The sequence below is a fragment of the Gastrolobium bilobum genome, unplaced genomic scaffold, assembly GCF_033153095.1.
Source record: "Gastrolobium bilobum isolate Gb01-03AN ecotype WA unplaced genomic scaffold, APGP_CSIRO_Gbil_v1 utg4030, whole genome shotgun sequence".
Taxonomy (NCBI): Eukaryota; Viridiplantae; Streptophyta; class Magnoliopsida; order Fabales; family Fabaceae; genus Gastrolobium; species Gastrolobium bilobum.
Genome location: NW_026898387.1, coordinates 228420 through 244779, shown reverse-complemented (window position 1 = coordinate 244779; position 16360 = coordinate 228420). Strand labels below are relative to the sequence as shown.

At 32.6% G+C, this 16360-nt stretch overlaps 2 protein-coding genes across 3 annotated transcripts; one reads left to right on the top strand and one right to left on the bottom strand.

Annotated features, from left to right (window-relative positions):
• The first annotated feature begins 624 nt into the window (after nucleotides 1–624).
• Nucleotides 625–3550, top strand: LOC133315618 (cytokinin riboside 5'-monophosphate phosphoribohydrolase LOG1-like). Of its 2 annotated transcripts, none has more exons than XM_061517272.1 (7): nucleotides 625–958; nucleotides 1293–1390; nucleotides 1486–1516; nucleotides 1656–1755; nucleotides 2386–2456; nucleotides 2799–2942; nucleotides 3098–3550. In XM_061517272.1, exons 1-7 carry the CDS (start codon nucleotides 839–841, stop codon nucleotides 3191–3193), a joined length of 660 nt encoding a protein of 219 aa, XP_061373256.1. In that variant the 5' UTR covers nucleotides 625–838; the 3' UTR covers nucleotides 3194–3550. The 2 variants fall into 2 exon arrangements, with proteins under 2 accessions (XP_061373256.1, XP_061373258.1); XM_061517274.1 differs by having other exon boundaries at nucleotides 847–962.
• Nucleotides 3551–9890: 6340 nt separating this feature from the next.
• LOC133315647 (endoglucanase 2-like) lies at nucleotides 9891–13459 on the bottom strand. Its single transcript, XM_061517314.1, has 6 exons — nucleotides 13249–13459; nucleotides 12795–13078; nucleotides 11691–12128; nucleotides 11265–11412; nucleotides 10515–10681; nucleotides 9891–10433 (listed from the first exon to the last, which is right to left on the bottom strand). Exons 1-6 carry the CDS (start codon nucleotides 13457–13459, stop codon nucleotides 10101–10103), a joined length of 1581 nt encoding a protein of 526 aa, XP_061373298.1. The 3' UTR covers nucleotides 9891–10100.
• Between the last annotated feature and the right edge of the window lie 2901 nt (nucleotides 13460–16360).

Here is a 16360-nt window from a genome sequence, read left to right as displayed (position 1 = left end):
TTTTTTGGTTAGGGAGGGAGAGATATTATATCATGCACTGCTAATGCTAAGTGCCTAAGAGTCCAGGTATACAAAGTGAGTTGTAGATTGCATCCGGATATTATCCCAAACACATACACACATATTTGAATTGATTAACAGGATCTAAAATCTAAATACATAAATAATAAAATCTGTTACATGTCTTATTAATTTTATTTAATTTTTGGTACATACGTGTCTTATTAATCTAAGGCCGCTAGCGTACATGTGACGTTATTATACATTTTAAAGTCAAAAGGTCAATTTATTTATTTTATATAAACAAATTTTATCATGAAAATTTAAATTTGTATTATTCGACTTAACTTTAAAATTTTATAACGCGTAATTTATATAATTTGATGAGTGTAGAATAAATTTACACTACATCTAAATAGATGGAAAGGAGAATATTCGGAGAAGTAGAAAATGATAAGAAAAACAAAATGAAGGAAGAATATGTGAGGAGTCAGACGAGATAAGAGGAGAAGGAAAAAAAGATGTGAGATGTGGATATGCGAAAATATCATGTGTGGGTGAATCTCTCTCATATTCTCATTCTCATCTTTATTAATTAAGAGACAGTAATAACTATAAATAAAGAGAAGTGAAGCAATGACAATAATAATTCTGATTCCTCTCCTCACTTTTGGGTATTGGCTTTCAAAGTGATTGCTGACTCCTCCTTTGTTCTGCTTTCCTTCCCACAACAGACACGTTCGCCCTGTAATCCTATATTCTGTTCCTCTCTTCCTTTATCTACTCAATCAATCCCCATAACCCCATTCAAAGCAAAATCATTTATCTTTTTCCTGTTATGGAAATTCAACAACAAGCCATCAAGTCTAGGTTCAGACGCATCTGTGTCTACTGTGGCAGCAGACCTGGAAAGAACCCCAGCTACCAACTCGCTGCTATCCAACTCGGAAAACAACTGGCAAGTATATTATTAAACACTTTCTCATTCCAATCGGTTTTTATTTTGTTGTTGTTTTTTTTTTTTACTGTTATGTGAGACTTTCAACCTAGTACTTTCTCATTGTATTGTGTTTTTTGTTATGAACTCTGTAATAAAGCAGAGAGTGTTGTAGTTAGTCAGTTAGTCAGTCCTGTTTTTTCCTCTGCCTTTTAAAAAATATTGGACTAGGGGCGTTGGAGAATAGATAATCCAAGCCAAGCGATTATTGAATCAATTGGAGCTATCAAAGAGTCTAAATGGTTAATTGAAGTTTTGAGAGTGTAAGTAAAAAGGAGAAAAATGTATTATGCAGGTTGAGAGGAACATTGACTTGGTTTATGGAGGTGGAAGTATTGGCTTGATGGGTCTGATATCACAAGTTGTCTATGATGGTGGACGCCACGTGTTAGGGTAATTCACCGCTCCTAGCTAGCTCCTTCTTTCTTTCTTCGTCTCTTTGTTCCTGTATTTATGCTGATGAATGATGAATCTTTCTGCTGTTGCAGAGTGATTCCCAAAACACTTATGCCCAGAGAGGTACTTAGTTTTCTTTTTTAATTTCAGACAAATATATTATTATGCTATTGGGGTCTTGAGTTTAATTAATTAATTAATTAATTAAAATATTATAATAATTGTATAGTGGAATTGACAATAGTTTGATTAATGTGTTTAGATCACTGGAGAGACTGTAGGAGAAGTAAGAGCTGTATCAGGCATGCACCAACGCAAGGCCGAAATGGCTCGACAAGCTGATGCATTTATTGCCATGCCAGGTTTTTGCTTCTTTTTTTTTTTTTTTTTTTTTTCATACTCTGCTCTTTCCCTTTATAAAATTTATCTCTTCTCCGACTTGTACTCTGTAATATAGATAATGAGATATTTTTGCTTTCTGCACGCTAACTAACATTAAGTCTCAAAGGATATCGCTCGTTTCAATAAAATATATTTGTGTATTTAAATTTTGAAATACAATTAGTTATATATACCAAAAACTCCGCAAGCAAATTTTAGCAACAGCAGAACCTCAAAACTTACACTATCATTTAAGATTAGTGGTGTGAGCTCTTTGTTATATTTTTTTCAAGCTTTAAAAATATTGTACCGTAATATCTGCAAAAATAAATAAAAATAAAAATATTTGTGTATATAAAGACGTCCATCCGTCTTTATCTTTCATCCCTGGTTGTCATTTCTTGGAAATAGAAAAAATTTCCCAAGATAACTGTATCCATAACTGTCAACCGTATGTGTTATACTTACAATTTGTCTGGCGGTATGAAATTCTATTATTGATTTTTTTTTTTTATAAACATGCTATTGATGTATTATTATGAAAGTAATAATATATTAATTCATGCAATTTTGTTTTTGGTGAAAATTCACACGAATTTATATTCCAATAGGTGGATACGGCACCCTCGAAGAACTATTGGAAATAATCACATGGGCTCAACTTGGAATCCATGATAAACCGGTAAGATGCTCCTTATTTTTTTGTAAGCCTTTTTTTGTCTAAGATAGATTTAGATAATAGTTTTTTTAGTCATATAAACAAAAGTCATTTTCCTCGTGATGAAAAAAAAAATTAATACTCACATCACATATTAAAACAAATCAACTAATTTTTCAAAGAAATATTTCGTTTATTAATTATTCATAAATGGACATTATTAGCAGAAATTCCCCTATTTGAGGAAGTCAAAGAAAAAGACTCAACGATGGTGTTTGGGATTCAAAAGAGAGAAGAATTTGATTTATTGTTATTATTAATGGAAATTAAAAAAAATTAAAAATTAAGGGAAGCAATTTGTTGCAGGTGGGGTTGTTGAACGTGGATGGGTACTACAACTCGCTGCTGGCATTCATGGACAAAGCTGTGGATGAAGGTTTTGTAACACCAGCTGCCCGTCATATTATTGTTTCTGCCCACACTGCCCAAGACCTCATGTGCAAGCTTGAGGTACCAAAATAATTGTACATCACAAATTGCAGTTTTCCAATTTCCACTACATCTTAATTTTTATATATATATATTATATATGCACACGTGGGACAATGTGATGGGCCCAAATTTAATCCAAATTATCTGAGCCGTTGATATGTTACTTGGAACAGGAATATGTCCCTAAGCACTGTGACGTGGGCCCCAAGCTAACTTGGGAGATGGAGCAACAGTTAGTTAACACAGCAATGTCAGATATTTCTCGTTGACATAATAAATTCAATCTTCTACAAACACACTAATGCACAAGGACTCTAGATTTAGTACATAACATCTACCTCAAAAACAAGCAAAATTCGACCCGACCCATGTTCAAGTAAGCTCCACAGAATAGGACGACCACAGTCCTTTTTAGTTTAGTTGTGGATCTGATCATTTCAACCATCACTGAATTTTCATTTTCCCCCCTTGTTGTCTACGGTTCTGGTTCAAGATTCACTGTGTAATTTCTTGCTTTTTTTTTTTTTTTTCTTGGTTTGCTTTTATGGTTTTGAGTCTTTTGACTATGTATTGTAATCTCACTCTTTATTACAAACTAATTGTGCATTAGAATTTTACCTGGATGATCGATCAAAGATGAAAGATTTATGAATTTTCTATCGTGTCGGTGATTTGTAATGCTATTAATTATTTTGCAAGTTTCAACTATAAATTATCACTTGTTGGATACAGCTTTCAATTAATTAAAAGAATTGATGTGGATGGCCAACAATGATGACACGTTGAAATTTAACAGAAATAGAACTTCAAAAAAAAATAAAAAAAATTGGATGGGACGTTGACATGATGAGCTTCCTTCTGCATCTATCTCCGATCCGTTATCCTCCTTGTTAGTTTTCATCTGTGGGGTCGGGAACGGACCCTATGTTTTTTTTCTTATAACTTTACTGATCGATGAGAAAAAAGAGACACTTTCTGGGTCTTATTCTAACCTCCCTTATGGTCCATGATGGAATCTACCCAATTTGATCTTTGACCGATAAATCGGAATGACCCAATATTGCTCCATTCCTATGGATTCAAGATGTTTATATTTGGAAATTTTTGTTTGCCCCTTCGTACATAATAGAATAACTAAAAGTATTGAGGCTATTTTTTAATCCATCTTTAATGGGAATGGGAAATGGAACTTCAATCTCATTACCACAACCCGGTAATAAAGATCAGGATTCAGGACAGATGCCAAGTGCACGACCGGGGCTAATTTGTAATGTTTAATTGATTCTCAAGACTTTATGGATAAAAAAATAATAATTTATTTTACTTATTTTATTTTTTTTGCCTACTTTTATTTACTATTCTCCAATACCATTAGTTTAGAATCTCAATTATCTTTATCATTTCTCTCGCTTATTAAGATTCTGATCTAATGGTGTTAGCGAGTAATAGACAAAGGAAGATAAAATAACCTATTACAGAAAAAAAAGGAAAAATTTTATTTTCACCCCTTATAATTTAACGGTGTATTACTTAATCTCTTGCAATTTTAAACTTATTGTTCACACCTGAAATTAATAAAAAAATTAGAACTTTTATTTTCTATAATTATGATATATCAAATAAACTTTTAACAAAATTAATTATTAATGATTAAATTTAAAAAATAACTAAATTTATTTATTTTGAAATTATTTTAAAAATCATGTTAAATTTTTTTAGTTAAAAAAATATATTTAAAATTAAGAATATTATTCAAGATAAATTAAAGATGTATCAGTTAAATAAATTATTTATTATTACAAAAAAAATGATTTATTTTATTTTAAATTATATTAACAATATCAAAAAAATAAAATAATATTTGACTTAGATTTATTTTTATGATAAAAATATAAGATCAAAAGATTTAAATATGAATCATCTAATGAATTTAATTTAAATAAAATATTTATTTTTATCGTGAATCAATCACTTATATGATATATTTAAATAATTGTATTATATATATATATATATATATATATATATATATGGATCAGGATAATTTTATACCGGTATAAGATTAATAAATCTTACATCATATCTCAACCGTTGATTTTCATGCATCCAATGATTATGATTTAGGAAGTCATATATGAATTAGTCAATATGAATTAATCATTAATTATACCACAAATACCAACCGATGATTTCCGTCCATCAACAAATTTGATATTTGACACTGGTGTAAAAGGATCTCACCTCATATATATATATATATATATATGTGTGTGTGTATGTGTGTGTGTGTGTGTGTGTGTGTGTACGTATATATATATAAAAGAGATCATTTGACTTCAGAGTAAAAATTTTAAATTTTACTACTCATCTCAATCGTTGATTTTCGCTCATCCTACGGTTATAGTTTAGGAAGTTATATTAATTATTAATTACACTACAAATGACAACCATTGATTTCCATCCATCAACAGTTAAGATGGGAAGTAAGACTTAAAAATCTTACTCTAAAGTCAAAACAAGCCTCCCCATATATATATATATATACACACACATTCATTCTAGTGTGTGCGTGCATATGTATGTGAAAAACTACAATAGGTCTGAATGATACATTTTTATAATCACAATGGCCTACATACATGATATTTAAATGATACATTTTTAACCCACTCTCAAAAGCAGGATCGGACGGGCTGATTCGTTTTTTGACGTGTTGATGGCGGGGCCGCCTACTTTGCTACCTCTAACCTCAAGGCACTACAACAAAAGAGGTATACGGAGGCGGTTCATAAGTCATTTCACGACGGTTTGAATCGCCTCCAAATGCAAGTTTCGGCCGTTAACCAACTGTCGTAGTTACTATCGTCGAGAGGCAATTCAACGACGGTTTGATTAAACCGCTGGAATAACCGTCGAAACAGAATTCAACGACGGTTGCTGAGGCGGTTATCATCGCCTTAAAATATCCTTAAAAAAATCGATGAATATTCAAAGGCGATTTCCTAACCGTCGCGGAATAAGTATTTTAAGGCGGTTGTATAAAAGTCGTTGAATAAGAATTGAAAGGCGGTTTATAACCGTCGTGGAATTCCACATGACGTCATTTATTTAACCGTCGCGGAATAAGTATTTTAAGGCGGTTGTATAAGAGTCGTTGAATAAGAATTCCAAGGCGGTTTATAAAGCGTTGTGGATTAAGAATTCTTAGGCTAAGGGTCATGGAATAAGAATTTAAAGGCGGTTTAGAAATGTCGTTGAATTATACAAATTTTTATTATAATTAAATAATATTTAATTTTTTAAAAATTTTATAAAAAATTAATGCAATATTCTCTGTTGTCAAAATAAATATAATAATTTTTAAAAAAAAAATTAAACAATAAACCTAAACATTAAACCTAAAAATTTAAACATTTGTTAAAATATAGTTTAAAAATGTAAAAACGTAGAAACGGTAGAAATGCGATATAAAAACGTGTTAAAATGTAAGTAGAAATGGGTAAAAACGCCGTGTAGAAACGTAAAAACGGTAAAAACACAAGTTTTAACATTTTTTTAACGTTTTTATTTAAACTCAGTTTTTTTATTTTTAATTTTAAAAAACTTATTTTCCATTTTTTTAAATTCAATTATCTCTTTTAATATTTTTGGATTTATATCTTATATAGTTATGTAACTTATATCTTTTAAATATGAAGTTATTTATTAAATTTTAAGTAGTGATTTATGTAGAAAAAAATTTATATATATATATATATATATATAATTTTATATCTTGACTTTAATAGTAAAAATTTCATGTTTTGTCGTGTTTATATGAATTACGTTTCCACTATCATTTCTATTTTTACGTAGAGAGTCAATTTTAACTATCAGACGTATCGATATTTCTATCGACACAGTATGGTGAACATTTGGAGATTTTGGCAACGATCCTTTTGCTATAACTACAGCTAAAACTCAGCAGCAATTTTGGAGCACGGTTGAAAGTTGTTTATCTTTTACATGAATAATTGGAGGTTGAAAGGACACCTGTCCTAGACCGTACGCAGTGGAGATGCCTCGTGTACAAAACCAAACAAAACAAAAGAGAAGGATAAATAAAAGTGGTGACGAAGGGTGAGTGTCCCACAGGCTACAGCTACTGAATAGGTTGGTAAGTGTTACTTCATATCATGAGGTGTTGATGTTATCAGATAAGATCAAAGGGGCCACCGAGCCAGGAACAACGAATCAGTGACTAGTGAGTGCTCACGGGGACATGGCATTTAGCTAATAGAATGAGAACTGCTTACGTTGTGATTCTTTCTTTATTCAACAAAAGGTGGCAATGGTAGGAACTAGGAAGGAAGGAGGACATATGAAAAAAAAACCCTTTTCGTCTAGCTTTTGATTACTTTTTTTTTTTCCAAGTTTTCTTTTTGCTATATTTGGTATTGGATAAGCATCAGTCTGATCTGTGTCAGAGGGAATCATGTCTTTTATTGTGTGAATCGATCTTCTCTCTTTACTTTTAATGCTGGTCAAAAGGATTAAAGAGAAACTTAAAGAAAGTAAACATTCATTGCATTTTGTTTAAGCTGTGATAATAGCGAGCTTAGTGACATTAGGAACCCACCAAAAGCAGACTTACAATTAAATCATTGTGCAGCTTTTTCTTAATTTCACATATGTTATTGGACTTGGTTTCCATCTACCGGAAATATTTTTTATGATGAGCATCACAAAATAATTTAGTCCGTCTCGTAACATTAATTTTTTATTCTTCTTTTTTCTCTATTATTTTTTATTTATTTTTTATTTATTTTTATTTTTATCCTCTCATTTACACTAAAAAATCATCCAAAAAAAATAGTGATCCGGAGGATAATAAATGCTCTCCCTTCTCCCCCTCTTCCTTAATTAGTATCACACAGTTTACCTCGTCAAACACTGAATATTGGTATCAGGCATAGAAAGTATGTACGTACTTACTTTACGACTTCTGATAAAAAAACAAATGACGTTTTGAAAGTTTGGCGAATATCATCAACTTAAAACATGGACGTCGGTTAAATTCCAAAATTTGGGGTCTCGACTTGAAACTTTTAGCAACAATAATTCCTGTTGTACCTGAAAGTAAACATTCCTTTTTGTGCATTCAGATCATTCGCTTAGTTTTTCGAAACAGTGACGAATGTGTTACGTCGCATTAATATATGAAAGAGAAAAACTATTCTTATGTTATATGTGATAACTTTTTTTTCTACACACCTTTCAATAATTGTACCACCTTTTTTTCCCTTTTTTTTCAAGTGGTGGAGCCCAAATTTTTTTCTCTATGACATGAGATAACTTAACATGAGATTAATAAAACCCTATATCAAACTCTCACACGAATACTAAAATTTACCAAACTATTACGCATTGAAATTCGTTATGACCGGTAACGAACTTAATAGTCAATGATTTCATGACACGTGACACATTTTAACAAAAAAAAAAAAAAGTGACTGGAGGAAGTTTGCTACCAGGGATAGCGAATTTGGTGCACTACGTGACACAATCTCATTGTCCGATCATAATTAATAATCACAATAAAAAATAAAAAATAAAGAAAAATAGCTATTTAATTAATGTATCAATCAAAATTAATGTACCAATCACCAATAACAATTAGTATACTAATCACCAATCACAGTTAGCCTATCAATGGGATTAACTTTTGATTGTACCAATCACAATTTATGTACCAATCACCAACCACTTCGGAGGGCCATAAGTTTTGATTCGGATATCCAAATCGGATGTTTTTTAGGTTATTTTACATAATTTTTTGAGATCTACTCAATGACACCTCATTTGGCATATTTTATCTTTCCCAAACATCGTTTGAATTTGTAACAATGGTATTATCACAAACAATTAATGTACCAATCACCAATCACAATTAATTTATCAATCAAAATTGTGATTGTGATTGGTACATTAATTGCTATTTGTGATTGGTGCATTAATTGTGATCAAAATTAATTGTGATTGGTGATTGATACATTAATTGTGATTGACAATTAATTGTGATTAGTAGATTAATTAAAAAGTCATTTTTCTTCGTTTTCATTTTTTGATTGTGATTGGTATATTAATTCTGATCGGACAACGAGATTGTGCCACGTAGTGCACCAAGTTCATTATCACCGGTAGGTAACTTGATCCAGTCAATTTTTCCTGCGAAAATATGTCACGTGTCACGAAATCATTGGCTACCAAGTTCGTTACCAGTGCGAACTTAAACTTGTGACAGTCAGCTTTTCCTGATAAAGTGTGGCATTTGTCAAGAAATTATTGGTTACCAAGTTCGCTATCAGTTGTAACGAACTTTAACGCGTGGCAGTCTGGTAAATTTTACCGTGCCAATTTGATATATTAATACAAAAAATGTGACACATTAGTCACAGTTCCAGTTTTTTCCTACCCTCAACCTCAAGTCCCCTCTCTAACCTTTTCCTCACCAAGTTATTGTCGGCTTCACTCCACTCTTAGCCATTCATAATTTTTTAATCCTCACATCTAATTCATTGTTTAATTGGTTTCTAATAACAACAGTCAATTTATGTACAAATCACCTCACATGTATACAATTTTAACCATATCAGACACTTTAATATTACGAATTTTAGTAAGGGCTGTGAACCAAACATTAATAATTAGTTTCAAGGTTAATAAATTTATTTCCCATCCTCAAAAACTCATCTTTGCAGAAACAACAAGGATCACTGCGCAGGCACTAGGTAGTCGTAGATGCCAAGAAAATGTACAACGTCATGGGATGGTTTTGGGTCACAGATTGCTCGTACAACAAAGGGCAACCGAAGATCACTAAGTTGATAACCATGATGATGATAATAATAATAATAATAACAAATTTAAAGCTATGTTCTGGAGACAAGTACAACAAAATAGCTAGAGCTGGTGAGCTAATAATGCCAAATAAAACTTCACGCCAATTTGTTTACTATTAACCTATCCAGACGCCACAGTTTACACCCATACAATCAAGCATATCGTCACAATATAATGTTCCATGCTTTTAAAACTTTTCATTCGTCAGGATTGGGAAATGAATAAAGATTCATAAAACACAAATCTTTGTCAACTATTTTTGGGCAGATATGAGGACGGAGAGGAAGCTAGAGCTTAGGTAAAGGATTGAACGGCAGAAGATGTGGTGACTAAACTTGATAAGAGGCCGATTATGACAGCACTGTTATATGTGCTTGGTTCTGCTTGCCTGGAATTGTTCCTGGAATCAATGTAAGTCTCATTTAAGAAGGGTCCACCAAGAAGTGCTCCAGTAGCTACATTGGGATTAGGATCAGGTGAGTCAAGCCACTTGAAGCCATCTTTACAGCTAGTTTTTGAGCCAACAGGAATTGAAGCCCCCCTATGATGTACGAATTGTGGGAATTTATCTCCATATCCCACTAGAAAACTCGTATGCAAAGGATTCTTGCCCAGCACGTAATCAGCCTGGAAGTATTAAATAGATTTTCAATTTGAACATGGATCATATCAAGCTGAATTTCTATGCAAAAAATAATGGATGCATACCTGAGATCTGGCAAAGTCTCGAAGATCTGATGGTGTAAAGGAATCTGAATCACATTTTAGTTTTGGAGTCTGCGATGTAAGCATATAGTCACTGTAAAGAGCAGCTAAGAATGCAGAAGCAACAGGATGCTGCAGAGAGTTCCAATCGCTCACCCATATAAGACCATCTGTGTTAAATAAAAATAATAATCAAACTACAGAACATATAGCAGTGCCAGTAGAAATATGCTTCTAAAAATGAATTTCAATAGTTTAAATTTTAAAAAATATTTTTGTCCAGAAGCATTGATTATCACTGGCAATTACAACTAGTCAGCGTGTCATTAATTTGATGTCCGCCTATAACTCAATTTAGCTAATTAGATTCTCAAGTTTCCTGGCAGCTGAGCCTTAGTGCAACAGTACTGTTGCTCCCTTGTAACCATAATGGGTTCTATTTTTGGAAACAGCCTCACTGGTCAAAATGGGTAAGGTTGCATACACTTGACCCTCTATAAACCACAAGCAGAATATTCACCCTGGGTCTCCCCCTCCTCCCCTTTTTTCTTCCGCAACATGACAAAGTTGCGAGGAAAGAGTCCTGATCAACAAGACAAACAAGTAGAATCCATCTTCAAAGTAACACCTTACTTGCTGAGTTTTACACATGTAATTACCAGGATACGAAAAACGGAATGTGGCAGGGATAAAAGAAAAAAAAATTATAGGTGTGTAAGTATACAGTCATATAGCATTCAAGGAGAGCATTACTATCTGTTCTGCTTTTTGTGGCCGTTGGAGAATCTGGAAGAAGGCCACACATTACAGCCTCAGCTGTTTTCCTGTAACTTTGGAGACCAGAGCTATATGAATTTGAAATGTCCTTTGTCTTAAAAAAGGTTAGTCTTGATAACAGAACCTGCACGAAGAAGGCAGAATTATTATAGGAAATGAAAACAAAGTCAGCTTTGTGATAAACTAGAATCATCGTCCAGAATAAGAGAAAGCTACAAGACTCCCAATTTAGCTCAACTCTGTTCAGAAGACAAAACTTTAAGCCAATAAATCCTTTTATTTTCTCTATGTGATGTGTACGTTGCAATCAAGTCTAAAAAGCCATTTTCTCTAGCAACATTCATAACACTAATGATTGTCTTCAGAAACTAGAAACCGGAAAAAAAATTGAGCATTTAAGACCTGAGTTCCAGCAAGCTTGTTGTCCCAACTGAACCAGGTTGGACTTCCCCACTGAGCAAAGTCTTCTCCATTTTGGCCAGTCACATACTGAAGGTAAGTATCATCATCTGTAGCATGATAAAGCCAGCTAGCTGCCCATAAAAGCTCATCACCATATCCAGTTGAGTTGTAATATGTCTGTACTTCAGGTATATTCTCACTATAAGATCCTCTATTCTTGTCAGCAAAAGTAAACAACTGTTTTGCATGCTTGAGGAGAGTGCTTGAATATGTAGAATCTGTCGTTTTAAAGACCAAAGATGCTGAGGCCATGGCTGCTGCAGTTTCAGCTGCAACGTCTGATCCAGAACAAGATGAGTTCACCTGTGTGAGTGGCCGTTCCTCAGTCATGGTTTCAGGTCTATCCCAACACTTGTGATCTGCAACAGGATCACCCACCTGCCGCAATGATTTATATAAAAGAAACTGGTTAGAAAAGTTTTGCCTAAATATAGATTGTTAAACAGCCTGACAGTCCTAATATATATTCCAAAAGACAAAGGCTGAAGTGACTGAACATAAAGATTAAAGAGAAATCCGTAGTTAATCAATCGCCATATGCACATACAACAAAGTCTGAAAATTAAAAGATTAAGGGAAATAGGAGGAAACAAAAAAAAGGAAGTCTCGAAAATCCCAAATCAATAGATTGCCCTGAACAAGATCACTTATCTAATCTCATGGCCTTCCCCGGCATTAATACCACAAACATACCAATAACGGTACAAATAGAAAACCAATTCTGGGAAAACAACAATATAGTTTTGATTTTAAATTTGATCCATCATCAATGTAACAGTTTTTCATTATAACGAAACGAGAATGTGTCACATCATTGTTGTAACTAAGAGAGATTTTACACTTCTAGCTAAAGCTGTTAATTGTTTTCGAAACAGGTTGCATCATATAGTGTAAAACCTCTACCCTGTCAATGGATCAAAATTAAATGCTATTTAGCTACAGAAACATTCCAAAAATTATGGAGTACCCATAGCGACTATGTCCTTGTAAGAAGAGAAAAGATAATAAACTTAGGCATCAAATGAAGTTGTAAAGTACAGTCACCTGAATATAAAGAACATTCGCAGAAGGGTGAGCATTGATGAGATAATCAGTGATCCACTTGAGCGAACCTTGTGCCGGTTCCAACTGGCCAACAGCATCCATTTGATCTCCATATTCCAGAATGGCCCACGATAAAACCGTGGCAGTAAAAGCCATCGGAAAACCAAACTTCATGTGATCACCAGCATCATACATTCCTTTTGATAGATCTAAATTTGCTTGGCTCCCATCCTTAAGAGCTGAATCCCCTCTCCAAGTTATCTTGTTGTTTACTAACTTGCCAGCTGCAAGAGAAAACATGATTGTTAATTCAACAAACACCTAGAGAACAAGAGATAATAGAAATTAAAGGATGTAATCATATGTAGCATCAGCATACCATATTTAATGGATTCAAACACGACTACATTGTGATATGCAACAAAAATAAGTAAATAAATAAATAAAAGATTACATTTTTGTACATCGAAGAATTGCATTGCGGTTTTGAGAGCAGAGGCATATTTTTGTTCGATAGCTCCAGGGGGGCCCGGAACCGGAGCTGGCTTATCGGAGTGACCAAATTTCTTCCTAATGGTAAAAACAACAGCACCGACAACCAGAGCCAGAATCAGAAGCGCAAGGAACCAACCACAGCACCCTTTGGACCTCGATTTTTGTCCCATTATGAAAAATGCGCTTCAAAAGCAAAAACAACAACACAGAGACAGAGTTCGGGACCTGGATCTATATAATCAGATCCCAACAACACATTACCATTGTTCACGTACCAACTCAATGTAGCACTTCCTTAGAGCGCAATGCGTTCTTCTTCTACCCTCAGAGACACAATTTCTAGGTTGCACGCCAACGAACGACAACGACAATGGCTATCTTTAGAAACCGGCTTGTAACGATTCAGTTTCAGAAACCGACAAGAAAAAAACAAACCACCAACCGAATACACACTGTGCTCGTTTGTTAGGGTGGATGAGTTGGATCTTGAACAGAAAATGCTTTAACGAACCCACCGACCCGACCCGACCCGAGTCAGAGGAGAAAGGAGAGAGAATGCAGTTGGAAATGGTTGCGACGGCGACGAATGATTCCCGCGGGAGAATATCTACTTTTGTGGTCTTGTCTTTTGTTTGTTAAATTACGAGATTGCCCCGCTGCTGTTTGGTGAAAAAGAACGTAGCGTCGGTGAATTTGCAGGGCATAAAGGTAAAATTAGAGAGTCAACATATGACTGATGCGAGCTTCGTCGGTGCGTTTGGATGGTAGAGTGGCTGGCTTGTTGGCTATCGAGGATTGGTTGAGTGAGAAGGACCCTTCATCTTAATCATCGTAAACCCAATGATTTGACTTAAACTATAATCAAACTTTGATATGTGTCCCTATTCCCTAACGCCAAGGATCTAGCTTTCAGCTTTAAAGCTATTAGGGTGTGTCTATAGCCTAATCTATATAAGGTTAAATTTAACCTATTATAAATAATTAAATAAAATAGTTTTTGGATTTAAAAGAAAAATATATTTAGAAAGTAGGTCATAGATTTTTTATTACATATCAATCTTATAAATTTAAGCTCAGTCTATATCATATTATTTATTTTAAATAAAATAAATAAAATTATTATTTGAATAATAAAGTAATACTAGTTTAGTTATATTTTTAATTATTAAATATTTAATAAGCTTAAATAGGTTAATAGACTTTGGCCAAATTTTTTATTTTTAAATATATGTCAGATCACACTTGTACTTTGGGCCTACACAAGCTAACAGGTCAAGCTAGACCAAAGATTTTTTACATAGGCTTAGCCTATTGAAACCAAAGTCTAGTCTAGCCTATTTACATCCCTACCCATTTGGTTGATTTTTTTAAGCGAAAGGCTATTTTTAAAAAAAAAGAAAAACAAACTTCTACTATAAACTTCGTTTGAAAGTCTAAACTAAAAAATTTAGCTTTTAAAACAAGCAGAAGTCAAAAGTCAAATATTTTTTTAAAACTCAAATAGTTTTTTAAAAATCTAAATAGCTTTAACTTTTGTAAAAATACTTCTAAAATAAGTAAAACATAAAACGCATTTTTTCATAAATCCATCCAAACGAGCCCAAATGCTATTGGGAAGTCTTCTTTTTAGCCTCTTCTCTTTTTTTTTTTGGAAATATTTCAATCGGTTCATTGCTTCGCAACTAATCCGATTCGGGGCGGGTCCAGGATTAAAGTTTTAAACCCCTCCCAAAGGTGGTACTGGAGATATTCGAACACATGCTCTCACCCCCACCTGCTTAGTTACCATGCGCCAACTGAGCTACCACCATTTGGTTTTAGCCTCTTCTCTTTAAAAGTAGAAGTTAGGCCAATCAATTTTTTACAAAAGCTTTTACTTATAATAAAAAGAATTTGTGTAAAAGAATTATTTATAATGAAGAAAAAAAGTAAAAAGCCAAAAAATTTATGTAATCATGTTTTGAAATTTGTGTTTTTTTTGGGTAAATAAATAGCTTTTAAGCTAAAAAAAAGTTATACAATCATCAAATAACTTCTAGTTTTTTTTATTAAAAAAAATATAACTTTAGCTTAAAAGTCACTTTCACTCTAAAATTTTTCTTCCCATTTTTATTTCACACATTTCCCCAAACATCAAAAGATGAAAAATTATTGGAATATATATATATATATAGAGAAAATATTTGTCCTTTTAAAAGACATAGAGTTGTATTATTTTAAGTGAGAAAAAGACACAAACTAATTTTTTATTTAAGAGTTAAATTAAAAAAAATATCAATCACTTTCTCCCCCCAAGATTTTCATTGCTTGTATCTTTCTATCATTTAAAATGACGTAACTCTATATATTTTAAAAAGACAAAAATCAGACCCTAAATATATAAAGGAGAAGAATAATTAATATTGTATATTAATGAAGTGATTGATATAATTACATTAAAATAGTGTGAATCTTTATTTATATTAAATTAGAGACTAATAAATTGATAAAAATAATAATGAAGTATTAAAAAAATATTATTAATATGTTTTTATGATATTTTAAATCACAATAAATAAAGTTATCTACTCCAATCTCAAAACTACGTCGTTTTGAGAGTTGAGAGAATTAATAAAGGATGTTTTGATAATTTTATTTATTATTTTATTATATGAATTTAAACAACTATCATTAATTTCTCAAACCCTCAAAATAACGTAGTATCGAAATTGCAGGAGATAACTTTATTTTATGTGACAGAAGAAACATTTTTCTCTACTTTAAATTATGGCTTAATTGTTTCTGCAGTGAATATAGATAAGTTATCTGCATTCACTCTCAAAATGACATCATTTTAGGGTTGAAAGATTAAAAAATTATAGTTATAAAGACTATTATAACCCTGAAATAAATTAAAATTCTAAAAAAATCTTCATTTTTATCATTAAACAACGTCATTTTGGGCTCAATGGAGATAACTTATCTGCATTCACTGTAAAAAAACAAACCTTAAACTATATTAAATTTATGGGTTCGCTTTTTCTGCAGATACTGCAGATAAGTTATCTGCAGTAAGCCAAATACGACGTCGT